Genomic DNA, 26452 nt, shown 5'->3' with positions numbered 1-26452 from the left:
GCTGTGGGTTTAGGAAATTCAAGATGGCCGAAAAGCACACATTTGCGCCAGAATCCAGGAAAACCGCGCAGTTTTGCGCACACCAAAAAGGTCGCCTAACCTGCCACCCACCAGTGCGAGCTTGATCAGCCAGAAGCGCCATGAGTGAAACGTGGTGCCAAAGGAAAAACAGCAGTGTCTGTTAGCTCAAAAAGCGCTTTGAAATCATCTTTGTTTCTCTGAAATGCAAGCTAAAAATGCCTATTTTAAACATTGCAAGATATTCAATAATCTTACTGAATACCAGCAGACATCTGGCAGAATGAAGTCTTGTGTGCATACAAAATCTGGAAAGATGAAGAGCCTAAAAAAATGTTCATAACAAAACTGGCTGAGCTGTGGATGTCAGCAGCTTAAGTGAAATTGGATTTAAAACCACTAAAATCGAAATGTTTAAAATAAATGAGTGACCTACTTTTGAGTGTCACATAGGTTGCAACTGTTTAAATGTCATAGTTTTGAACTTAGAATCAGCGTTCTAGCTGCATGTGTAAAAATTGTAAGTTTGATTTGAATGAAGAAAAACTGGGAACAAAAGTGACATTTAGCTGAAGCCTGGCTTAAAGAGATTGAATTCTGCCTGACAACTACCCCCGACAGGAGTTGAAACTTGCCCAGCAACTGCATTCCCAAGCCTGGCCTGCATTCCGCTGCCCCCACCAAAAGGAGATCACACCTCCCTGATTGAATCAGAGGAGGGGCACCTGGGACTGCAAGGAAACCGAACAATGAACTTTCCTTGGCTCAGGCAAATGCTAATCAAGGGGTTGTAAATGGCTTCCTCTTGGAAGAAACTGGGAGGAGCAGTGCCTCTGTGAGCAAGCTGAGCTTGGAGGAAGTAGACAAACCAGAAATTCCACCATGTGCTTTGGGAAACCACACCCCTCTGGGCCAGAGCATAATTTTAAAAAGATGGATAATTCATAGTACGGAAGTGTCAAAATTATATCAATAATATCATTATTCCTGTGATTTTTCTGAACACATTTTAAGAGGTGTTAGGACTCCGTGGTATGTTCTGGGGGGTAGTAGCAGAAAATAGGGTGTTACTCCAAATGTCTGTATGTTAAAAATCTGACACTTTATCATCTGATGTCCATATTCCTTGTGCACATTTGTGTAAATTTTGGAAAGGTTTAAAGGTTGTGTTCTTGATGAAAAGGGCAGAATTCTGTCAGAAGTGGACACGACATCGTACAAAGACAGGGATCGGATGGTTTGGTGCTACAGAAAATATCTTAACTGGACATATAATATTAGAAAAATTGTACATAGATAAATATGTATTTGGATCAAAAATAGATTTGTGTGCAAATTGACAAGGGGAGGATCCTCTGACCCATAAACCTACCTCATCACGATGAAACTTCATTTTCTTCCCCAATCAGAGGACGGTAGATTCTCTCACCTATCAGGATCCTCAGAGGGTTGGGCATAGAAAGTCAGCCTTCCCACCCACTTTCAAAAGACATAAAAGGAGCCACTGGGACCCAGGTAGAGACATTCACTTTCCACTTCAAACTGATTTCTTGCGAAGCATTTTGCCGGACCAGACAATATCCAGAAAACACCAGAAACAGAACTTAGAATCCAGACTGCAGAACTTGCAGCAGAGAGGCCTAGTCCAAAAGCTGAATCCTTCTCAGCAGGCCTCAGAATCCAGCCACCTAACCAAACTATTCAACAGCCGGGTGAGCTGTTTGATTCTGGCTAGAACCCTGTGCCAGAACCCAGAAAGCAGACCTGTATCCAGACCGCTGTGCAGTGCCGCGACCAGAACCAGAGATCCAGAACCGCAGACCAGACCCAGACCAGATTGCTGTGACCAGAACCAGTGCCAGAGACCGTCCCGTGGCGAGAGAACCGCAGCCAACCTGACCAGATCTTGACGGCCTATTTCAAATTTATAGTGTGAGTACCCAGCCAGAACTGTGCATAGTCATCTATTAGTTTAAAATAAGCTTATCCCATCCAATTCAACCTGCCTAGAACTGCATAGAAATCGTGTGTCCATTCTGTTATTTCAAACCTGTGAAAGTGTCACTTGCCATTCTGAATCATTCTTCCATTTCTGAAAATCTACCTCCACAAAATTGTTCGTATCTTTGGAACCGCGTTTGGAAAAAGTGCCACGAATTGAAAACTAGCTCAAACTTCTTCACCTGTCAAAAATAGCTGTCTTTTGCTTGCATTGCTGAAATTCGTTTTCAACCTGATAATCCCTCATGAATCATTGCTAGTGTAGACCTGAACTAATTCAAAGTAGCTGTCACCTACCCTGAATCTCCTATAGGGAATTAAAATAATTTTTAGCATATTTTCACTTCTTTGCAAATCACATTTAAAGTATTTTTGCCTCTGTTTTAAAATCATCCCTGTGCTCTAAGCTTGCTAGGGGGGAACTGAATTGGTATTGCATTTGATGGTATTCCTGAAAATTGTGTGCTCTCCTTCCACCTTTTTATACTGCATAGGAGGGGAGGGAATTGCCACAAGGGGAAAAGTGATTATATTCTCCCTTGTTGAAACCATATCAGTTTATTTTTGTGCTTCATTCTTTCCATCATTGTTTTTCCTTGAAACCATAAAAGCATTCTCAGCTACCTTATCCTTCCTATACCAACTCCTAAGTGATTACAAAAGTGTGCTAGTGTAATATTATCCATTGTTGATCACTGTCATATTCATAAGTGTGCGATCAAATATTAATTTATTATAAAAGTGAAATACATATATATATTGTTTAATTTTCAAATAAATCTGTTAATTTGCAAAACAAACCTACTTCTTGGCTCAGTGAGGTCAGGGGGATTCAAAGAGAGGGGCGTTATACAAGGGTTTATCATCCAGATCCATGAAATTGTCATAAAAATATATAAATAAGGGCTTCCCTTGGGCATGCCAGGCCAGGCATTGACTTAGTTGGAGTGCTGAATTGATGTCCCTTAACAACATACTTTAAAATACGCATAACCATTCTTTATTGCATTCATTTTCTTTGGTGTCTATGGAAGATGTTTGTGTAAACCATGAAAGAAATACATTATCAGAAAATAAACTGTTCAATAACAGCACAGTTTACATTTTTGTCCATTCATAGGTGTCGCTTATTGGGCAGGGCTCAGGTAACTAATACTAGCTCAAAAGTATATTATGCACGTATGTAATGACTGTGAGGGAAGACTGTGATGTGTCTACTTGTACTTTTAAATGTTCCATTTGGGCCTGCCCATCTTTAGCCTATTGGCTCCACCGAGGCACTAAAACACAAGAGGAATGATTACAGCAATTAGCACCATACTGTCTGCTAATGTGCTACTTAATATAAGCCATGCTTTTTGCCTGTGTTGCTGAGTATGGGTAAGTCATTTGAAAAAATGTCTTTTCATTAATAGATGGTACTTTTCTTTCTTTTTCGGGTGGGGAATGTTTGTGGTGTTTTAAGGCATGGTAAAATACACCAGACAGAAATATAAAGGGCATGTGCATGTTTATTTTATGTATGTTTTTCCCTTGTACATCCATTTGGTCCAATATTTTGAAATTGTAAACTTTATCTACTTGTCTTTATTACACAAATATCCCTCTTTTTTAACTCTTAAATGTTGGGAGGAATATTTCTACTGCCATAGACTGGGGCATTTTGGTAAAAAATAAAAATAAATAGCCATGTTCTTTAGTAACATCTGTCACTTTTACACAATTCGAAGGGACTCATTTTGGCAACATGAGAAAGTTAGAGGGGAGGAATTGTAACCTGTTTCGCTATAACAGGCGCATCTCTGCCACAGGCACACTTCCCACTGAGCCATCTTACTTTCTTTAAAACCTTGGCCTGCAGGCTGAATACAGTTCTTTGCTGCAGGCACACTACCTCCTGAGCTATTTTACTCATAGTTTGAAACTTACTCGGATCTCTGCAACAGCTATATCAATCAACTAAATTATATTATTTAGCTTGGGAATTGGTGGAATTGCAATCTCTAACTTTCAGATTTCTCACACAGGTCATCGGCAAATCAATAAGCGCCTAAAGAAAATGCCATTTTCCAATAACGACTTTATGAACTACTGTTCCAGCTCATTGGTTTTCAACTGCAAAATACAAGGGAGACCAGATATATATTCAGAATATTGAGAGTTTTGCTTTAGCTCACCCTTCCCCAGCAAACCACCAGAAGATGTCTGTCCCTCACATGAAGGGCAGGGACTTTCCACTTTCTTACCTCTGCTCTGCATGTACTCACTCAAAAAAGTGACAGCAGCATGTGCTTAATGATCCTTTTAAATGATAAACATGACACGCCTGAATGATTCCAGGCACTAGTCAAAGCAGTACTTAATGTATTTTGTAGGGGAACCTATTCGGCTTCGAGTCATAATTAATTAAGTATTCGGTCAAAGCCAAATATCTTTTTTTTCAGCCGGAATTCGGCCGAATACACTTGAAGCAGAATTTTGGTACACCCCTACCTATAATGATCATGTTTTTTTACTATTTGATCCATGTAGCGAGAGTCCAGTATAGCACGGGAGGATAGCTCACAGGCTGCGATGTTTGTCTTGGAAGTAAGATAACGCAAAGCAACACAAGTTCAAAGCCTGGCTCCCGTGCTCCGTTAATTACCATTACACAAGATTAATTAATATCGGTGGTGAAAACTCACCATACTCAATTGTGTACAGTAACAGAAATGTAGCACACCGTGCTTTCAAATGAGAAATGCTATTGTCTGAAAAATATGGTAGGTGTTATCTGCTATTTATCTGAGTTATTTAACTCTGCCACTCTATTATTCTTAAGTGTCTTGCTTGCACTTTACATTTATATTGGGGCATTTAGTTAAGTGCTTCGGCTTTGCCCTTTGTGTGCAGAATTGCAGTCCAGGTTGGGATGGCCTTCGGTGCACACAATCTCACAGGGATGATTTTCAGTTCTGTAGCTGCGATGTTCATTAGTGCTGTTTTGGGAACCAGACTTTTCTGGAATGCGTTTTTCAAATAAAAAGTAATTGACTTTAACATTATTATGATTGATACGATACCTAATATTACGTAATCAAAGTATCACGTTACTGGCCATTTAAAATACCCAATATTCTTTTGCTGTTGACATCCTAGTGCGATTTCCATTTCATGTGGCATAATCTTTCTTTCACCCAAAGTATAAGAACGCGAAATATTTAATATGGGGGCTATCACTGCAGGGGGAATAGTATTATTACATATTTAGGCAGTGACTCATTGCAGACAGCTGAATGCCCTCGTAAACATTGTGTGATATGCTTGTCTTGCATAAGACCTTTTTAATGTAGCAAGGATGCACACAGCATACATACACGGCCGGTTCTAGGATTTGCGAGGCCCTGTTTAGCAAAAGAGTTGTGGTACAAGCCCCAAATCTGAATATATGTTTTGAAATATGACATATGACTGTTGATCACTCTCTCGTTATTTCCCCTCTTTCTACTTTGGGCATCTCGTGGTCTGTTCTTGAATGGTTCCATTCCTGTCTTTCCCAACGGTCCTGTGCTGCAACTTGGGCTGGGCACGCTTCTCTTTCTCTTTCTCTTTTATATGGTGTTCCTCAAGGCTCTGTAATTAGTCCTCTTCTCTTCTCTCTTTATACTGCTCTTCTTTCTACTCTTATGTCCTCTTTCTATCTTTCTATTCATCTGTACGCCAATGACACTCAGATCTTTTTCTCTTTTTCTTCCTATGATTCTGCTCTCCACTCTTTTGTTTCAAACTGTCTTTCTGCTGTTCAAAAGTGGATGTCTCATTTTTTACAGCTCAACCCTTCTAAAGCTGAGGTTTTTTTCTTTCCTGCTTCTACTATTCCTGCTAGTCTTCCCCCTCAGTCTCTCTTTTCCGCCATCTTTTCTTTCTTTCTCACTATCTCCGCGTAACCTGGGTGTTATCTTTGATCCTTCTCTCTCGTTTTCTTTTCACATTTTTTCTATTGCTCACTCTTCTCGTTATGCACTTTTCAACATCCGTCATGATCGCCCCTAACTCTTTTCATGCAACGAAGAAAAAAAAAAGATTCTCTTGTCTTTTCTCTCATTCATTACTGCTCATCTCTATTGCTTGGTCACCCTGCCTCCTGTCTTCTTTGTCATCGTTCTGTTTATAATTCCTCGATTCGTCTCCTTTTTTCTTTACTTGCTCGGTCTTCTATTACACCCTCCCTCCTTTCTATTTCACTGCTCCCTTTTGAATCCCGTGTTCTCTACCACTTTCTCTCAATTGTCTTCAAATGGACCCATGGTCTGGCCCCCCTTATCTCTCTGCCTTATTCTCGTTCTACATCCCATCTCACCCTCTCAGATCAAGAATGTATTTTTTTTAACTGTTCCCAAAACTCCCTGTGCTTCTTCTCGTTTCCATTCTTTTGCTCTAATAGCTCCCAAACATTGTAACTCCCATCCCCTCTCACTTCGTTCTGCCTTATCTCTCTGTATTTTCCAATCAAACCTTAAAACTCATCTTTTATCTTCTCTTGTCTGTTAATCCTCCTGCTTTCCCTTCTTCAGTTTTTACCCATTTTTTTTATCATGATTGTGCTGTTTCGTAATATATTTTGTTCAGTGCGTTTGGCGAAAGGCACTATGAATCCAATAAAATGAAAATGAATGAAAAGACATCACAGAAAATGTCATAAGCAGGGTCATGAGTATTTTATGCTAAATGCACTTTGTAATTTGCAACCTGTGATCATTGTTGTTATTTTATATGGAGTAGTACATGATTGAGATTTTTTTTCATATTGCACTGTGTGATCTGAAACACTTCAAGGGACTTTTAATGTTGACAGACAGATAAGGCATATTGAGATCAAATGTCTGCTTAGGTAATGCAGCAGTAATAGCGCTACTGCCGCATTTTTACCACTCTGCCCAACCCGCGATGAGACCCATTGTGTAATAAGATCATCATTTCTTGACTATGACGTGAAGAGAAAGCAGGTACTTTCTGGTGTGTCAAATAAGCAGACATGATAACAAAGAGTTTGCCACTTAAATACTCTGCCTGCAACAATGAAAGTAATCATTATCTTAGAATCTGCTGGGACATGGGGGAATTTGACTACTAGACTAGAGGCCAGTTTTTTAGCAGCAGGGCGAGCTGCTGCTCTGAAGGGAGAGGAGTAAACTGTGCGGGGTCCTGCGTGATCGCACCGAGTGCCCATTCACAATGGCAATTCAGCTCCTAACTCGATGTGATCATATCTCAGCAACCAAATGCGACTTTGACTGGCTGCCAATCAAAGCACGGATTGACTTTAAAACCCTAACTCTTGCCCACAAGTGCATCTACAAAGAGGTGCCCACTTACATCAACAACAGTCTCGTCCAGAAACTACTGGTGCACTCGCTAAGATCCAGGTCCAGTATCTCCTTGGTTACCCCTTGCTACAAGAGCAAAATGGCAGGAGGAGTCAGCTTTGGGGTTACCGCACCAATACTCTGGAACACTCTTCCTACGGCCATCAGAAACAAACAATCTTACAGGGCATTCAAAAAGCTTCTAAAAGCTCTTTGACAAGTATGAATCATGCTCTGTATTAAATGTAAATTTTCTTCTCTCTTACTGTACAAACGCTGTGATACCCCAGGGTTTGGGCGTTATATAAACGTTATAAATAAATAAATAAATAAATAAAATAAGGACAGAGCCCCAAGTCATGGCTGAATCTGTGCCCATTCTCTAAAGTGCCACTGCTGGGTAATGGATTGTCCATTTCTTTACATCAGTCTAATGGCATTTCCTCTGATACACTTGTTTGCACTGATGCACTTTGATTTTAGCCGTGACCTGTCCAGGGACTGCGATGTGCTAAAGGCAAACAAGAACAAAAGGGGACTGGAATAAAAATCCAAAGGAAAGTTGTTCAAAATTGCACAGAAGCAGTTTTCTGGGTAACTGTAACACAACTCTGGAACAAATGCCTGATTGACTGGGGCGGGGAATCCTCTCCAGTGAAAGGACCCTGATCAGTGGTCTTCAAACTGTGGGACTGGTCCCCCCTAGGGGGCCCGAAGGATGTCCAGGAAGGGTGCGAGGATCTATAAAAAAGGGGTATGGGGGCTAAGTTTGATAGGCCACATAAGCAGTAATGGCATTGTGGGGGATGGGAGGGCTGGGAGGCAACAATATATTTTCTCAAGGGAGCTCAGCAACAATAAAACATGTTTACTCAAGGTGGGTTCAGTATAAAATGTTTGAATACCATTGCTGCAAACTGACTGAATAAAAGTGCCTTGGAGTTTCCTAAACCTAACTGCCAGACTGCAACACCAAAATGTTTCAAAAAGCTATTTGAATATTGAACGGTGGCTGTTTTGCATGACTGTATAAGCACAAGGTAAAGGGAAAATATGCGGCAGGTGGAGAGGAGCACTAAAGAAAAAATGCCACCATTGAGCGACTGGTTTGACAGTGTGCACTATTCAAAAAAACAGGCTCACTGATGGTTTAACATACTATAGTGGCTCCATGCAAAATGACAATGCTGACGAAATGAAGGTTTTGGGAGGTGCCTGAAGTGGAGTTTGCCTCACTGCGCTCACTTACTTACATCCCACTGGCTCAGTCGATCATACATTTGCTCCAGGAATGTAAAACCGCCTGCAAACAGGCTCTCTATTTCCGAACACAGACAAAAAAACATTAGAGGAAACATTGGTGTGGATGCCTGTTTATTTCCCACCACCCTCCCTCCCCTGTTTAATTTGGTCTCATAACGTACCGCCTCTCTCAGGCCTCTTCGAACCATGTTGTATTGCCCCCATTGGCTCGCATCCACATTTCCTTTCTTTGACTTTAATGTGCGCTTCAATGCGGATAACTGGCCCAAGTGAAAGGTTCATTTAAGCCGCAACAGGATGTGCCTATCCTCCCATGTTAAATGGTGCCAGGCTTTGATGAACTCATAAATAGTAAACATATAATGGACAGGTGTTCCGTTAGGTGATATAGGCACCTACTTCGATTGACCCCTGTCCATGACTGTCCATGTTTATTTATTTATTTATTTATTTATTTATTTATTTACATATAACGCGCCGAAAGCCCGCAGGCATCAGGGCGCGGCGAAGACACAGGTACGGTGGAGTGACAGGACAGAACAGAAAAACGGGAAGGATCAGGCTCTACATGGCCACAGAAGTAAGTGATGATAGATTTCTTACTTGAATAGTGTGGTTTTCAGCTGTTTCCTAAACAAGAGCACATTGCTTTCGAGCCTGAGATTCCGAGGTAGCTCATTCCAGTAGGAGATGGCCTTGCTAGGAAATGCTCTGCCTAGACCTGTAGGTTTTGCTCTGGGGTGACTAGGCTGGAGCAATCCTTGTTTAGCGGATCTCAAGCTTCGTCCTGGCTCGTACCAGTTGAACTCTTTCTTCAGGTATACTGGAGCTGTTCCATTAAGGCAGCGGTGAACCCGTGTCAATTATTTGAAAATGATACGGTCAGTGATCCCCAGCCAGTGTAGGTCTTTTCTGTCTGTTGTAATGTGTTCGCGTTTGGACTTTCCCACAATGGCCCGTACGGCGTTATTCTGGATGATTTGACATTGCTTTAAGAAACTGCCGCTGGCACCCAGTAATAAGGCGTTTCCGTAGTCCAATCGTGACAAGATGGTGGCTCTGGCTAGTGTGGCACTGTTTTTGGTGTCAAGAAGTGGTCTAATGAGGCAGAGGAGCCTCTGTTAATATTGACAGTTCCGTTTTAGGTAGGCGGTTTGTGCTTCGGAGCCTAGAGAGGATTGTAGATCTATGCCGAGTGTTTTAACTTTGTTAGACACTGTGATGGGCGAGTCTTTTATGCGGAATGCTGTATAATCAGGGCCTAGGTTTTCAAGGCTTTTGTGGAGCCAAATGTCATGAGCTCTGTTTTAGTGCTATTAAGGCACACCCAGTGTGATTTCATTCATGTTTCTATTGTATTATAGATTTCTGATAATCTGTTGTTGTCAGTATCATGGTTCCCGCACAGTTCCATGATGAGCTGTGTGTCGTCTGCAAAATTGGTGAAGAAGATCCCTAGATATGATATGATATGATATGATAGTTTATTTATATAGCGCCTATACACAATGTGTTTCAAAGCGCTTCAAGGAGGGAGGGGACATAGGAGAATACAGTTACATTCAGCAAAGTCCTTGAAGCAATACAGAATGTGAAAATAACTATCATAATAGGCCTGTCGACATTTCTGATAGTGCAAGTGCATAGAACAAGTAAGGCAGGAGGTAATGGATAGGAAGGAGAACAAAGCAAGCAGTAACATTACTATGTCTGACGACAATTTACGCAGTGCAGGTGGTAAACAAGAGGCGGGGTGGGAGGGGGGGCAGAGGACGGAGGGGGAAGGAGAACAAGGCACGCTACTAAGCAAAATGTCGGTGACAAAATTGAAGAGCAGGGGAGGGGTAGAAGGGGAGAACACGGGGGGGGAAGGGTGCAGAGACAACGGATATACAGATTAAAAAGCAAGGGGGAAAAACTAGCTCCCTGTGGAACACCACAGTCCACTGGGCTGGAGTGCGTGGAATGTCCTCGCCAGGTAATTTTAGAATTTCTATCCTCTAAGAAGGATGAAATCCAATCAATAGCTTCCTTAGAACAATTTCCCGCTGTGTCTAGGGCTTCTCGGAGCTTGCCGTGATCTAATAAATCAAATGCAGCCGAGAGGTCCAAAAGCACTAGCAGACCTGCTTTTCCCTTGTCCAGGATGCCTAACATTTTAGTTTGTAAATCTAATAGGGCAGATTCGGTGCTGTGGGCACTTCTGAAACCTGATTTTTGGGGATGCAATAGGCAGTGTTTTTAGTGCCACTCATTGAAATCACTGGCTGCCCCTGTTCCACTCAGACTGTGACTCCACTTTCTTTGCGGTCCTGAAAAGAAAGGGGGAAGGAGGATCTATTCTGAGCGACACTGCCAAGTGCCCCTGAAAGGGGACTGGGGCACTTAAGCTGTCTGCCGCCCTTCTGACCCTATTAGAAATGGGTAGATGTAAGCCCCGTTCCTGTCACATATTTTAATCCCCAATCAGGTTATCAATGGTCTCTAAATCTCAGCAGACCAGAGTAGTTATACCAAAAGGTCTCTAGACCCTCACCAGATCAGATAACCAGATCAGAACAACTCGAGACTATCCCAGTCCAAGACAGAACAAGTACCATACCAATTAACCAAGTTATTACATTTACCAGACCAAAATATCCAAGCCAGAAGCTTGAATCAGTATTTTGATATTTGTTTGATTATGATATTTTATTTATATCGCGCTAGTACACAGTATAATTATACTCTGGAAATGTCTGTGTTTCGCTTGGTCATTAAGAAAACCCTTGTCTGCCCTAGGAAGCCACACAAGTGCACCACTGACGGCCAGGTTCTCCCAACCACCTGTCAGGAGTTTTTAAGTAGCCCCTCTTACCTTTATACATGCCAGGATTTTCTGGAGGAAGCGGTTTTCTAGTTGTTGGTACTCAGGTTTTGCACAACAGGTCTGAGAAAACAAGCCCACGCGTTAATTTCAGATGATGTTGTCAAACCGAGACGGCTTCATTCGTTAGCTTGCATGGCAAGGAAACAGAGAGCCCTATTCTCATCCAGGTGTTAAGTACCGAAAAGGACGTTAAAAGGCTTAACAACTTTTTCGGTATGTAAGACCTTTTCTGAAGGTGGCGCATTCCTCCGAAGTCGGAAGGAATGCACCACTTTCGGAATAAATCTGGCGGTTGCTGGGATGGGTTGGAAACCAACCTAGCAACCGCCACATTCGTAAACTGGCTTTTGGGAAGCCTATTCTTGTGGCACTCCGCCAGTTTAATATGTGCGCTAAACTAGCGCACATATACGGTACCCTTTTGGTGCCATTAAACTGGAGGAGTGCCACAAGAAGCCTTGTTTGGTGTAAATGAAAGTGTTCATATACACCCGTGTGTTGTATATGGACACTTTCATGTACACCAAAGCAACAAGCTTCAACGTACATGAAAGTGTTCATATACAACACACGCGTGTATATGAACACTTTCATTTACACCAAAGCGAGCAGCTTCAACATCCTGCAATGTTGAAGCTGCTCACTTTGGTGTATAGGAACGTGTTCATCTGTGTTCTCGGCAGCATTTTTGTAAAATAACGAATATGTCGTTATTTTACAAAAATGCTGCCGAGATTGGATTGCGCCCGTTAGAACTAAAAACAGGCACAATTCTCACAGATCACTGTCGTGCTCTACGAGGATGCCTAGGCCCACTTGGGAATAGTAGTGGAGCCTAGTCGTCCTCTTTTGGCGCAGTGAATCGTGCTGTTTAGCACCTTCACTGCACCAAGTCGAGAATAGGGCCCAGAATCCTACGTCTATCGGGAACTGACAGCACTAATCTAATCTGCCCTCCAGACCCCTCACCTGACCGATTTGAAACTGGAGAACAATCTGGAACTCTTCACAAGGCTTTCTGGCCGGTTCAACTCTCCACTTGCCATAACAGTGAATCCTTTAATTAGCCCTTAGTCCTTCCAGAGTATCAACTTCGGGTTACTGCCTCATATGAAGACTTCCGGTCCTAACATTTCTGCTGAGGGGTGTAGTCAACCCTTACACAACAATGACTTCCTCTCTTTTATGAGCAGAGCAGTCCATTGTTGGTACCAGTCCTTACCAGTATCAGACATCACTTGGGCCAAAACTACCTTGGCTTCAATTCCTGCAGTGCAGCACCTTTTTCAGTCCCATTATCTGCGCATGCTCAAAAACTCACTGAAAACAACTATGGACAAAGTCACACCTTTAATTCACCTAAGTGATGCATCTAGGGGCCTAATTATTCTTTAAATTATGTTTTCTTTATTCATGTTATTTCTCCCTTCACAGGGTGGATCGTCCGCCAAAGGCACAGCCCTGAAAGTAGGCTCAGATGCCGATCTCGTCGTCTTCCTGGATTGCTTTCATAGTTACAATGATCAATACATAATGCGAAAGGAGATTATTGAAGAAATCAGTAAGAAACTGGAAGAATGTAAGAGGAAGAACACGTTTGAAGTTCAAATTGAGAAAACAAAGTGGAATAACCCCCGTGTCCTGAGCTTCTGTATGCGGTCAACAAAAGTGCCGGATTTCATTGACTTTGATGTTCTACCGGCCTACAATGCTCTTGGTAAGTAACACGTCTTTACACTAATTTCCAGAGCCTAGTGGCAAGGTCTGAGGCTCTGGGGCCTGACGCATTGGACGAAATAAGAGCAGGCATAAACGCTTCCAGTTTACACCAATCCTCAGGTCCTCATATATATCACTAAAACAGCAGAGATCCAGCACCACCATGGTGGGCAAGTAACAAGAGGAGCTGTGATGAAGCATCCTTCCTGACCCCTTATTTATTTATTCATAAACCACACAAAACCTGTTACAGAAACAAGTTACATGCCAACAATTAGTAGTTACGGTTACAGGCAGTAGGTTGGGAATTACATGCAGACAATATTGATCGGGGCGAACCCAGTGTAGGGTCTACGATTAGATAAAAAGCCAGGTCTTGAGGGCTCTTTTTGGAAGACCCAGTATGATTCTTCGGCCCTTAATACAGGTGGAAGGGAGTTCCATTGTTTAGCAGCTATGGATGGGAAACTTGACCCTCCTGCTTTAGTGCGTTTGAATTTGGGCTGGCCCAGACAGTGGGCATAGGGAGTTCTAGTAGGCTTGGAGGAGTGACCCATGGAGATTTTCTGAGAGAGGTAGGGTGGGGCAGACTTGGAGATGCACCTACACGCAATGGACAGGGTTTAGAAAATTATCCATTCTCGGATCGGGGGCCAGTGCACGGCTCTACGTGCGGCAGAAATGTGTTCAGGTTTAGGAATGTTGAGGGCCGCGCAAAGAGCATTGTTTTGGATGATCTGCAGTTGCTGGAGGTTGTGCGCAGAGGTACCAGCAAAGAGTACATTGCAGTAATCCAACCTTTAGTGTCAATGTAAACATTCCAACCAACCAACTATTGTAACTTAACTCACAAAAATGCTGTGATCGCAAATCTCTGAAACATCAAAATCCTCATTATCATCCACCACAACTGGGGTCAGCAGGCCTTATCACGTATACTCGCAGGATTTTCACTCTGTGGATCTCTTAATAAGTTTGTCAGTAGCAGTAAAAACAAGTGGTATTACTGTTGCAACCAGTTTAACACTCTGTCAGATTATGTGTTTTAAACCAATGGGCAAGCAAACTGACAGGTTGTGAAGTGAGGTATTACATCCACTTCCAAAACATAAACAGTGCTGGCGGATTTACCACATGCAGTCATTTCGCCACGTCCCAATGAATTCTTAAGGCACTTCAGAATAGGGAGTAAAAAACACCCATAATCAAGATGAAAGGACCATTTCCACTGACTGGACCAGTAATTCACTTTGGTAGTATTAATGCTGATATTTCCACCAAACCTTTTGAGGCCCTGGGTACCTACTTAACCCAAATCCAGGACCCGTCCAAGGACCCTCTACACCAAATCCTTAGCACTCCTTTGAACCACTGCAATGTGATGTTCCTTCCCCCTTATAATGCCTTTGTGCATTCCAAGGATGCCAAAATCAAACAACGGCAAGACTAGCTCCTAAATTGTCATCCCACAGAGCAGCAAACCAATCTTTAACATGAGTAGTGAGCTTGAACCAAAGGGTTGACAATAAAACAGATGTTTCAGAAACCTGAGGATGTTAAAGTAAATCCAACCCCCTCCTTCCTCATTTGTGGTTGACACTTTTCCATGGCATGAAAAATATTTACATGCAGATGACCATTAATCCACAATACAATCAGCAAGCCAAAGCCCTCCATTTCCCCCTGTTTTCAGGGGTGAACAGGCCACAGTTTGACTTGATTGGCATCCGGTCTTCTGGCCCCAACAAGGCTGATGGTTTAATACTGATTCTCACTTCATGCCTCCTTCCAATATAAAGCATCAGGGACACTGATTATCCATGAAGCATACCATCCGCATTCTCTTTCCTTCTCTCCTCGAAGCGAAAGCCAATCTGGACTATTGACTCAATTAGCTTCTCCTAATCGTGCCTTTTAATCACAGCTGGAATTTTCCACAGCAAGCCGCATCAACTGTGTGATGTACGCCAATAGATCCAAGGAACCTTGCGAAAGGTCAAAAAGAGCCTCCTGAGCGGACGACTCCTGGCCTAGTCAAGGGAATACCTTCCAAAAGGTGCACACTGAATGGAAGTATGTGCTTTATAAGGAGGTCCTAGTTATTAAAAATGTCATTGAACAAGCCAGGGCAGGACATAGCATCTTCCAAATCAAGAATCACATCAATGAGAACTGAAGGAAGAGGGGTGTGTGGGGATGGAGAGTGGGTGAGCAATGCACAGCCTTAACTAGCAGCTTCTCTACAGTCTATTGACAAATGGAGGTTTCAGAACTAGTTCCTACTCAGCCTGGGAAAATTTGAAATTGTGCTTTATAAAAACACCCCTGTGAATACCCTGCCACAGCCAAGCAAAACAATTTATTATTGTGATATGTATATTTCTTTTAAATCCACAAACAGGTTAAATTACCTTCATTATTCATAATTTTATAAACCTTCAATTATACTTAAAAACATTATCTTAAGAGTAAACATTACAGCAAAATGAATTTGATAAGAAAGTTCCCTTATAGTCACTTTAAAAGAAACAAGCATTGACAAAGCCAACAATTTTGGCATTTACTACTGTTTTTTGCATTTTGCATTTACAGGCACCAGGATGCAAGGAGGAGAGAGCAAAGTTTCAAAGGAGGATGCAATAAGGGGCACTGGTGTGCATGAGAATGAGAAGGAAGGAAAACAAAGCAAGGGAGGAAATGATTGAGAGAGGGTGCCATTGATGAGCAGCAAGTGGAAATCTGAGTGAAAAAGGGTAAAAGTAAGAGGGTAAGAAATGAAGCAAGAGTGTGAGTGGAAGTATGAGAGGAGGTAGAGAGAGCGGGGGTGGGCTGTGTGGGGGTAGAGAGAGTGGGGGTAGGGTGGGTAGGGGTAGAAAGAGGGGTAAGATCCGTGGGTGGGGTAGAGAGAGTGGGGGTAGGGTGGGTGGGGCTAGAGCAAGTGGGGTAGTGGGGTTGGGGTAGAGAGGGTAAAGTAGGGATAGTGTGGGTGGGTGTAGAGAGAGTGGGGGTAGTGTGGGTGGGGTAGAGAGATTGGGAGTAGGGGGTGGGTGGGGTTGAGATTGTGTTTTTTTTAGAGAGAGAGGGGGTAAGGTGGGTTGGTGGGGGAAGATAGAGTGGGGGTAGGGTGGGTGGGCACGGGCAGAGAGAATGGTGGATTGGGTGGCTTGGGGTATAGAGAGTGGTGGATTGGGTGGGTGATTGTGTGAGTGGAGGTAGAGAGGTTGGGGCATTGGTTGGGTGGGGGTAAAGTGAGCGGGGGTAGTGTGGGTGGGGGTGCAGTGAGCGGGGGTAGTCTGGGTGGGGGTGCAGAGAGTGGGGGTAGGGTGGGTTAGTGGGGGTACCGGTGGGTGGGTGTACAGGGAGTGGTGGTAATGTGGGTGGGTTGGGGTACCGGGGGTAGGGTCAGTGGGTGACAGTAGAGAGTGCGGGTAGGATGGGTGGGTGAGGGTGGATGGTTGGTGGAGGTAGAGAGAGTGGGGGATTGGGTGGGGGTAAAGAGAACAGGGATTTGGTGGGTGGGTGGGGGTAGAGAGAGTGGGGTATTGGGTGGGTGGTTGGGGGTAGAGAGAATGGGGCTTGGGCAGGTGGGGGTGGAGTGAGTGGGGGATTGGGTGGGTGGGGGTAGAGAAAATGGGGATGGAGTAGGGTGGGTGGGGGTAGAGAAAGTGGTGTAGGGTAGGATGGGTAGGTGTAGAGACAGTGGGGGTAGGATGGGTGATTTTGGATAGAGAGTGGAGCTAGGGTGGATGGGGTAGAGAGAGTGGGGGAAGGGTGGGTGGGGTAGAGAGAGTAGGTGTAGGGTGGCTGGGTGTAGAGAGAGTGGGGGAAGGGTGGGTTGGGGTATATAGAGTGGGGAAGGGTGGGGTAGGGAAATTGGGAGGTGGGTGGGTGGGTGGGGTAGGGATAGTGGAATAGGGTTGGTGGGTGGTGTAGAGAGAGTAAGGGTGGGTGGGGTAGAGAGAGGGGGTAGAGAGGGTGGGTAGGGTAGAGAGTGTTGATTTTGTAGAGAGAGTGGTGGGGTAAGGTGGGTGGGCAGAGGTAGAGAGTGGGGGTGGGGTGGGCGGGCAGGGGTAGAGAGAGTAGCAGATTGGGTGGATGGAGTAGAGAGAGTGGTGGATTGGGTGGGTGACTGTGGGTGGGGTTAGAGAGGTTGGGGGATTGGGTGGAGGGGGGTAGAGAGGGTGGGGGATTGGGTGGGGTGGTAGTAGAGAGGGTGGGGGATTGGATGAGTGGGGGTAGAGAGGATGGGGATTGAGAGGGTGGTGGATTCGGTGGATGAGGGTGCAGAGGATGGGGATTGGGTGTGGGGGTAAAGTGAGCAGGGGTAGTGTGGGTGGGAGTGCAGAGAGTGGGGGTAGGGTGGGTGGGGCTACAGAGAGCAGGGAGAATGTGAGTGGTTGGGGGTACAGAAAGTGGGGGTACGGTGGGTGGGTTGGGGTACCAGGGGTAGGGTCTGTGGGTGGCAGTAGAGGGTGGGGGTAGGGTGGGTGAGTGGGGGTAGAGAGATCGTCGGTAGGGTGGGTGAGTGGGGGTAGAAGGAGTGGAGGTAGGGTGGGTGGGGGTAGAGAATGGGGGTAAAGGGGTAGAGAGAGTTTGGCAGGGCGGGTGGGGTAGAGAGAGTGTGGGTAGAGAGGGTGGGGTTGGGGTGGGTGGAGATAGAGAGAATGGGGGTAGGGTGGGTGGGAGTAGAGAGAGTGGGGTAGGGTAGGTGGGGTAGAGAGAGTGGGTGAGCAGGATAGAGAGAGTGGGGCAGGGTAGGTGAATGAGATAGAGAGAGTGGGATAGGGTGGGTGGATGAGACAGAGAGAGTGGAGGTAGGATGGGTGGGTATGGTAGAAATAGTAGGGTGGGTGCGGTAGATAGAGAGTGGGGTAGGATAGGTGGCCGATGGAAGAGAGAGTGGGGGATTGGGTGGGTGGGGGTAGAAAGAGATGTGGATTGGGTGGGTGATTGTGTGGGTGGGGGTAGATAGTTGGGTTAGGGTGGGTGGAGGTACAGAGAGTGGGGTAGGGTGGGTGGTGCTAGAGAGATTGGGGGAAGGGTGGGTGGGGTAGAGAGAGTGGGGGTAGGGTAGGTTGGGTAGAGAGAGTGGGTGGGCAGGGCAGAGATAGTGGGGTAGGGTAGGTGAATGAGATAGAGAGAGTGGGATTGGGTAGGTGGATGAGACAGAGAGTGAGGGTAGGGTGGGTGGGTATGGTAGAAATAGTAGGGTGGGTGCAGTAGAGAGAGAGTGGGGGTAGGGTAGGTGGGCGATGGAAGAGAGTGTGGGGGATTGGGTGGGTGGAGGTTGAAAGAGATGTGGATTGGGTGGGTGATTGTGTGGGTGGGGGTAGATAGTTGGGTTAGGGTGAGTGGAGGTACAGAGATTGGGGTAGGGTGGGTGGTGTTAGAGAGATTGGGGGAAGGGTGGGTGGCTTAGAGAGAGTGGGGGTAGGGCGGGTGGGAGTAGAGAGAGAGTGGAGGTAGGGTGGGTGGGGGTAGGGTGAGTGCAGGGGTAGAGAGAGTGGGGGTAGGGTGGGTGTTAGGGACAATTCTCAAGAATGTGCAAATTTCCCTTACCTTTTGAGAACCCAGCAACTTTGCTGGATTTCTAGGATTTTAATTTTTTACCTGGAAAGAATGTGAGCCTTTTTTCCCCACTCTTTCATGTATTTTGATGTGTGTTTTACTTTTGTGTTCTTTGGGTTTAAAACAACTCCATAGGCATCATCTTTTTCTTATGTGTCACAGAGCACCTTCAGTGCAGTGGCACACGGGTGTCTTTCAGACTCCCCAAGGTTTAAATACCTTCTCGGGGACTGACTACTGTCTCCCAGAGCATGTAAAGTTAACTTGACTTTGCTAGTCTTTTTAAATTTACAGACCCAGCACACACTATCTTCCTATAGAGTGCTCGAGGGGTTGCCTAGCATCCCCTGAGTCTAAACACTCATGTAACAGTCAAATATTACCCTTTTCTACTTGAAATGGCTGGTGGCAGTGGTTTTTACAAACTACCATGATTTTTCCCGACCGCGAACACCGGTAGCTAAAAATCGGGTCAGCCATGTTTTCCAATATGACGCCCCAGACCTATTGTTAGAATTGATATAATATTGTTTCGTCCTCATTGTATATGTTGGCCTATGCCCAGTCGCTTTGCGAGGAAACCCATATTACAAGGTCATGACCCCAAGTAAATCGAGCCTCCATTTTAGGTTGGAACCGCCATTTTAGTTTTTGTACAAAGTCACCCTGTAGTCTAAAATGGCCGTCTCATGTGCTCTTGTTCTTGCCTTAACCTCTTTCAACCTCTGTAGGAGGGTTAATGTCCAACCTGCCTTCAGGCTACATGTTAGGGTCATGTAGACCTTGTCCTTTGTTGACCTCGGGATCAGGGAATTACTTGAATTAGCAAATGTTAAACTACAAGTATACAAGAACAGTAATGCTATCCAAATACGGTATGCGAAGCATTTGTTTAATCTGTATTAAAACAATATGTAAAGAGTGTAACGTTAAATTAAAGAGTAATAGAGTGTGTTAGTAAATGTATTCAAAAGTAAACCGCATGCACGAGATATGTAAATTAGGAAAGTGAACCTGGTGCGACCCTAGCCCACTGTATTATTAACTTGTAAGAGGCTGGACATCATTATAACAAACTGTATGAATACGCCGATGTCCAGCTAGCAAATTCTGCTGACTGCTCACATTGAACCCTGCTGGTGGTCTCTGTGATGTACTGACGGCCAAATAGCTATTTGTGTACTTTGTTGACTACTGTTCAGTTTTGTAATAAAGATTCTGGGAATCTTTACAAGCCCGTGTCGGTGCATTTTCCTTTGCTTGGTGTAACAGCCATAATATTGTATTTTTTTCTGATTCCACACTATATTTAGACTTTTTTCACCGTTTCTTTTAGAAAAGGTCCGTCTTGTGTTTAACTCTGCGCGCCAAACCAGGTGTGGTCCCTTTGTTCGTTGGTCTTTGGTGGGCTTCAGTGCTGAAGCCCTCCTCTGGCGCCTGAGTGTCTGGGTGGACAGGATGTGAGTAAGGTGCTCGAAACTCCCTGTGCTTAGTCTCCTAGGAGACCTGAATGCACTCTGGCATGATTGGCCGGCTGGCTGCCCGGCAAGGACAACCACCCTGCTGTGTGAGTGACAGCCAGGCTAGAATGAATGGGGGGGAAACCGTTTAAAAGCAGGCCTCTACAACTTGGTAAGGAGAGTTGACCACTGGTATGAGAGAACTGAAGACGAGCAGAAGAAAGACGACTACTGCAACTCCTGGTCCACCTGTGAAGCCCTGCTTCAGGTCTGAATTGCCTGAAACTCCCTCGACAGAGAAGCCCTTCAAGGACGACTTCTTCTCTTGAGTTTGGTGGGAACAACGAACTCGCAAGTCACCTGGACACCGTCCCTATACTGGTCGAATTTTCTTCAGAGTGCTGTTGAATACCGGATAGCCAGTGGGAAGGATACCAGTTTGTGGTCTTTAAGGCACTCACACCTTAAACCAACGTTTTGCCAAGCTTTTGGCCTCTTCCCTGGGCAGTGCAGGAACCTCCCGATGTCCTCCTTCTTGTTCCCACGACTGAAGCTCAGGAACAGCGAGATCTGAATGAACTGCTAGGAACAACTACCTCAGCTACAGCTCGTCTTCATTTTTAAGGTACTGTGCAAGTTTGGTTCAGAACTCTGCTCGGCCGCGGTGAAAGTTTGTGAAACTTTCCCGACTTTGAAGGCTTGTCCTTCCCTAAACCAACATCTAACTCTTCGTCTGACCAACTACTTCTAAAAACCAGGGCAAAGACTTAATCGTTTACTACCAGAACTGTGCTATCCTAACCAAGACTGAATTGCTGGTTGTAGTGAACTGAAACTATTTGCCCTACCTCTGAAAGTATTTGTGCTGTTGATTCTTATAACCTTGTCTTTTTACCCCTTTCTAAAGTAACTGAAGTGCCACTTTGCTCCCACTTCAGGGGAGCTGAACTTGTTCAGAAACTGATTGGTTATGATTTGTAGTATATTAGATTGTGATATTGAGCTGCTCTTGCTAGTGGAATGTTTTCCAACTGACTGTGTAAATAAATGTATATTCTTTTACCAAGAAACCTTGAGTAAGTGCTTATTTGAATCACTGTGATTGTTAGTCCTTTGTGTAACCTCGTGTACTGCTCACTTTACTCTTGAGATAAGTCTGGCTGCTCAGCCACTGCTACCACATTACTGTGTAGTACAGGCTTGTACCAAAGGTGAAATTGTACTGACACTTGTAGTCTTAATTGTGTGCAGTGTTCCCAAAGTGTACTGCATATGATTCTGCCTAACAGTGGGGATAGCGAGAATGGGAGTAGGGTGGGTGGTTTCGATATAGTCGGGGTAGAGAGAATTGGGATGTGGTAGAATGCGTGGGTGTAGATAGAGCAGGTATGATGGGATGGGTAGGTGTAGCAAGCATAGGGGTCGGGTGGGTGGGTGTGGAGAGAGAGTGGAGGTATGGTGGGTGGGGGTAGGGTGGGTGCATGGGGGTAGAGAGAGTGGGGATAGCCAGAATGGGTGGGGTAGAAATAGTGGGGGTAGGGTGGGTGAGGGTAGAGAGGATGGGGGATGTGGTAGGGTGGGTGGGGGTAGAGAGAGCAGGGTAGGATAGGATGGGTAGGTGTAGAGACAGTAGGGGTAGGGTGGGTCGGTTTGGGTAGGGAGAGTGGGAGTAATTTGGGTCAGGGTCGAGAGAGTTGGGGTATGGTGGGTGGGGGTAGAGAGAGTGGGGTTAGGGTGGATGGGGGTAGAGAGAATGGGGGATTGGGTGGGTGGTTGAGGGTAGAGCGAATGGGGATTGGGTGGGTGGGTGGGGGTAGAATGAGTGGAGATTGTGTGGGGTAGAGAGAATGGGGATGGGGTAGGGTGGATGGGGTAGGGAGAGCGGGGTAGGTGCTTATTTGAATCACTGTGATTGCTAGTCCTTTGTGTAACCTCTTGTACTGCTCACTTTACTCTTGAGATAAGTCTGGCTGCTCAGCCACTGCTACCACATTACTGTGTAGTACAGGCTTGTACCAAAGGTGAAATTGTACTGACACTTGTAGTCTTAATTGTTTGCAGTGTTCCCAAAGTGTACTGCATGTGATTCTGCCTAACAGTGGGGATAGCTAGAATGGGGGTAGGGTGGGTGCATTATGTATAGTGGGGGTAGGGTGGGTGGGGGTAGAGAGAATGGGGATGTGGTAGGGTGGGTGGGGGTAGATAGAGCAGGTAGGATGCGATGGGTATGTGTAGCAAGCATAGGGGTAGGGTGGGTGGGTGTCGAGAGAGAGTGGAGGTATGGTGGGTGGGGGTAGGGTGGGTGCATGGAGGTAGAGAGAGTGGCGGTAGGGTGGGGATAGCGAGAATGGGTGGGACAGAAATAGTGGGGGTACGGTGGGTAGGGGTAGAGAGGATGGGGATGTGGTAGGGTGGGTGGGGGTAGAGAGAGCGGGGTAGGATAGGATGGGTAGGTGTAGAGACAGTAGGGGTAGGGTGGGTCGGTTTGGGTAGGGAGAGTGGGAGTAATTTGGGTCAGGGTCGAGAGAGTTGGGGTATGGTGGGTGGGGGTAGAGAGAGTGGGGTTAGGGTGGATGGGGGTAGAGAGAATGGGGGATTGGGTGGGTGGTTGAGGGTAGAGCGAATGGGGATTGGGTGGGTGGGTGGGGGTAGAATGAGTGGAGATTGTGTGGGGTAGAGAGAATGGGGATGGGGTAGGGTGGATGGGGTAGGGAGAGCGGGGTAGGTGCTTATTTGAATCACTGTGATTGCTAGTCCTTTGTGTAACCTCTTGTACTGCTCACTTTACTCTTGAGATAAGTCTGGCTGCTCAGCCACTGCTACCACATTACTGTGTAGTACAGGCTTGTACCAAAGGTGAAATTGTACTGACACTTGTAGTCTTAATTGTTTGCAGTGTTCCCAAAGTGTACTGCATGTGATTCTGCCTAACAGTGGGGATAGCTAGAATGGGGGTAGGGTGGGTGCATTATGTATAGTGGGGGTAGGGTGGGTGGGGGTAGAGAGAATGGGGATGTGGTAGGGTGGGTGGGGGTAGATAGAGCAGGTAGGATGCGATGGGTATGTGTAGCAAGCATAGGGGTAGGGTGGGTGGGTGTCGAGAGAGAGTGGAGGTATGGTGGGTGGGGGTAGGGTGGGTGCATGGAGGTAGAGAGAGTGGCGGTAGGGTGGGGATAGCGAGAATGGGTGGGACAGAAATAGTGGGGGTACGGTGGGTGGGGGTAGAGAGGATGGGGATGTGGTAGGGTGGGTGGGGGTAGAGAGAGCGGGGTAGGATAGGATGGGTAGGTGTAGAGAGAGTAGGGCTAGGGTGGGTGGGTTTGGGTAGAGAGAGTGGGAGTAGTTTGGGTGAGGGTCGAAAGAGTTGGGGTATGGTGGGTGGGGATAGAGAGAGTGGGGACGGGGTGGGTGGGGGTAGAGAGAGTGGGGAATGGGTGGGTGGGGGTAGAGAGAGTGGGATAGGGTGGGTTAGGGAGAGTAGGAATTGGGTGGGTGGGTATTTAGAGAGTAGGGGTAGGGTGGGTGGGGTAGAGGGGGTGGCTGGGTGGGGTAAAGGGAGTGGGTAGGGTGTGTGGGCAGGGTATAGAGTAGAGTAGGGTGGGTGGTTGGGTAGAGAGAGTTAGGTAGGGTGGGGTAGAGAGAGTGGGGTAGGGTGGGTGGGGTAGAGAGCGAGTGGGGTAGGGGATGGGTTTAGAGAGTGGGGGTAGGGCATGTGGTGGTATAGAGAGTGTGGGTAGGGTGGGTGATTTGGGGTAGAGAGATTTGAGGTAGTGATATCGGTGGTAGGGTATGTGGGGGTAGTGATATCAGGGTTAGGGTGGGTGGGGTAGTGATATTGGGCAGTGGGTGGGTAGGTACAGAGAGTGGGGTAGGGTGGGTGGGGGTAGAGAGAATGGGGATTGGGTGGGTGGTTGAGGGTAGAGCAAATGGGGATTGGGTGGGTGGGGGTAGAATGAGTGGAGATTGGGTGGGGGGTAGAGAGAATGGGGATGTGGTAGGGTGGATGGGGTAGGGAGAGCGGGGTAGGGTAGGGTTGGTAGGTGTAGAGACAGTGGGGGTAGGGTGGGCGATTTTGGGTTGAGAGTGGGGGTAGGGTGGATGGGGTAGAGAAAGTAGGTGTAGGGTGGGTAGGGGTGGAGAGAATGGGGAAGGGTGGGTGGGGTATAGAGGGTGGGGATGGGTGGGATAGGGAGAGTGGGAGTAGGGTGGGTGGGGTAGAGAGAGTAGGGATAGGGGGTGGGCTAGAGAGAGTGGGTGGGTGGTGTAGAGGGAGGGGTACGGCAGGATGGGTAGGTGTAGAGACAGTGGTGGTAGGGTGGGCGATTTTGGGTAGAGAGTGGGAGTAGGGTGGATGGGGTAGAGAGAGTGGGGGAAGGGTGGGTGGGAGTATAGAGAGTAGGGAAGGCTGGGATAGGGAGAGTGGGAGTAGGATGGGTGGGGTAGAGGGAGAAGGGATGGGGTGGGTGGGGTAGAGAGAGTGGGTGGATGGGGTAGAGAGTGGGGTAGGGTGGGTGGGCAGGGTAGCGAGAGTGGGGTAGGGTAGGTGGATGAGATGGAAAGAGTGGGATAAGGTGGGTGGATGAGATAGAGAGAGTGGGGGTAGGGTGGGTGAGCATGGTAGAAATAGTAGGGGTAGGGTGGGTGGGGTAGAGAGAGTGGGTGGATGGGGTAGAGGGAGGGGGTACGACAGGATGGGTAGGCGTAGAGACAGTGGGGGTAGGGTGGGCGATTTTGGGTATAAAGTGGGGGTATGGTGGATGGTGTAGAGAGAGTAGGGGTAGGGTGGGTGGGGTAGAGAGAGTAGGGGAAGGGTTGGTGGGGGTATAGAGAGTAGGGAATGCTGGGAAACGGAGAGTGGGAGGAGGGTGGGTGGGGTAGAGGGAGTAGGGATAGGGTGGGTGGGTTAGAGAGAGTGGGTGGATGGGATAGAGAGTGGGGTAGGCTGTGTGGGCAGGTAGAGAGAGTGGGTAGGGTAGGTGGATGAGATAGAAAGAGTGGGATAAGGTGGGTGGATGAGATAGAGAGAGTGGGGGTAGGGTGGTTGGGCATGGTAGAAATAGTAGGGATAGGGTGGGTGGGGTAGATTGAGAGTGGGGTAGGGTAGGTGGGTGGGGGAAGAGGGAGTGGGGATTGTGTGGGTGGGGTAGAAAGAGTAGTGGATTGGGTGGTTGATTGTGTGGGTGGGGTAGAGAGGTTGGGGGATTGGGTGGGTGGGGGTAGAGAGGGTGGGGGTGGTGGTAGAGAGGGTGGGGGATTGGGTGGGGGTAGAGAGGGTGGGGGATTGAGAGGGTGGGGATTTCTACAGTGGCTTGGGGATTAGGTCGGTGATATTACAGAGAGTGATTGGTGATTGTGTGGGTGGTGTAGAGAGAGTAGAGGTTGGGTGGGTGGTTGAGGTAGAGAGAGTGGGGGTTGGGTGGGTATGGGTAGAGAGTATGGGGGTAGGGTAGGTGGGCAGGGGTAGAGAGAGTGGCTGTAAGGTGGGTGGGGGTAGAGAATGTGGGGCTAGGGCGGGTGGGTGTTGGTAGAGAATGTGGGTGTAGGGTGGGTGTAGAGAGAGTGGGGGTAGGGTGGATGGGTGGGGATAGAGAGAGAGTGGGTGTAGTGTGGACGGGTGGGGGTAGAGAGATTGGGGAATGGGTGGGTGTGGGTGGGCTTTTTGTTAGAGAGAGTGGGGGTAGGGTAGTTAGGAAATAGGAAATAGGAAAAAAGTTTCTCTCACAGCCTTTGCTCCATGCTGAAGAGATACCCAGGCAGGGAGACACCAGACAAGAACAGTGAGGTGTAGTTGGGTAGAGGGCTGTGCCTCGGGGTACAGAGGACTGGGAGCAGTGCTTGCAGCTCTGGTGTAGGAGTGCCACCCCTCTCCCCTGACAGCCCGCCACTGCATCTGTAAGAAAAAACTCACACAAAAAAGATTGGCGCCAAAAGAAGCCCAGAAATGGCCCAGTTGTATGTGAAGTAGCCCAAAATAGCCAAGAAGGCAAATCACTGCGCATCTGGAAATTTAAAGACTGGCCAACTTGCTTCTTGCAAAGCTGTGGATTGGAGCACATCTTGTTATGGAGCTCCTCATTGGGTAGCGCGCAAGAGTTTGGAAATAGAAAATGTAACAAGTTAGTCATTTAATTCCATGGCATTACTGGTTTGCTATGCCAACCAGATATTCTCAGTATAGAACCTCATTCCCTTCGCTCTCTGTTTTG

At 46.6% G+C, this 26452-nt stretch overlaps 1 protein-coding gene across 1 annotated transcript in view; it reads left to right on the top strand.

The window, feature by feature from the left end:
- The window catches only part of LOC138492279 (2'-5'-oligoadenylate synthase 1-like), a 170964-nt gene that overhangs the window by 35506 nt on the left and 109006 nt on the right, over positions 1 to 26452 (top strand). The window contains exon 3 of the mRNA XM_069619330.1: positions 12934 to 13216. Coding sequence (XP_069475431.1) covers positions 13033 to 13216 — 184 coding nt within the window. The 5' untranslated portion in view covers positions 12934 to 13032. The remainder of the gene's footprint in view (positions 1 to 12933; positions 13217 to 26452) is intronic.

The sequence above is a fragment of the Ambystoma mexicanum genome, chromosome 10 (assembly GCF_040938575.1).
Source record: "Ambystoma mexicanum isolate Mex_15411 chromosome 10, UKY_AmexF1_1, whole genome shotgun sequence".
Classification (NCBI taxonomy): domain Eukaryota; kingdom Metazoa; phylum Chordata; class Amphibia; order Caudata; family Ambystomatidae; genus Ambystoma; species Ambystoma mexicanum.
The sequence above is the reverse complement of the archived record's forward strand: the minus strand, read 5'-3'. Positions and strand labels throughout refer to the sequence as shown.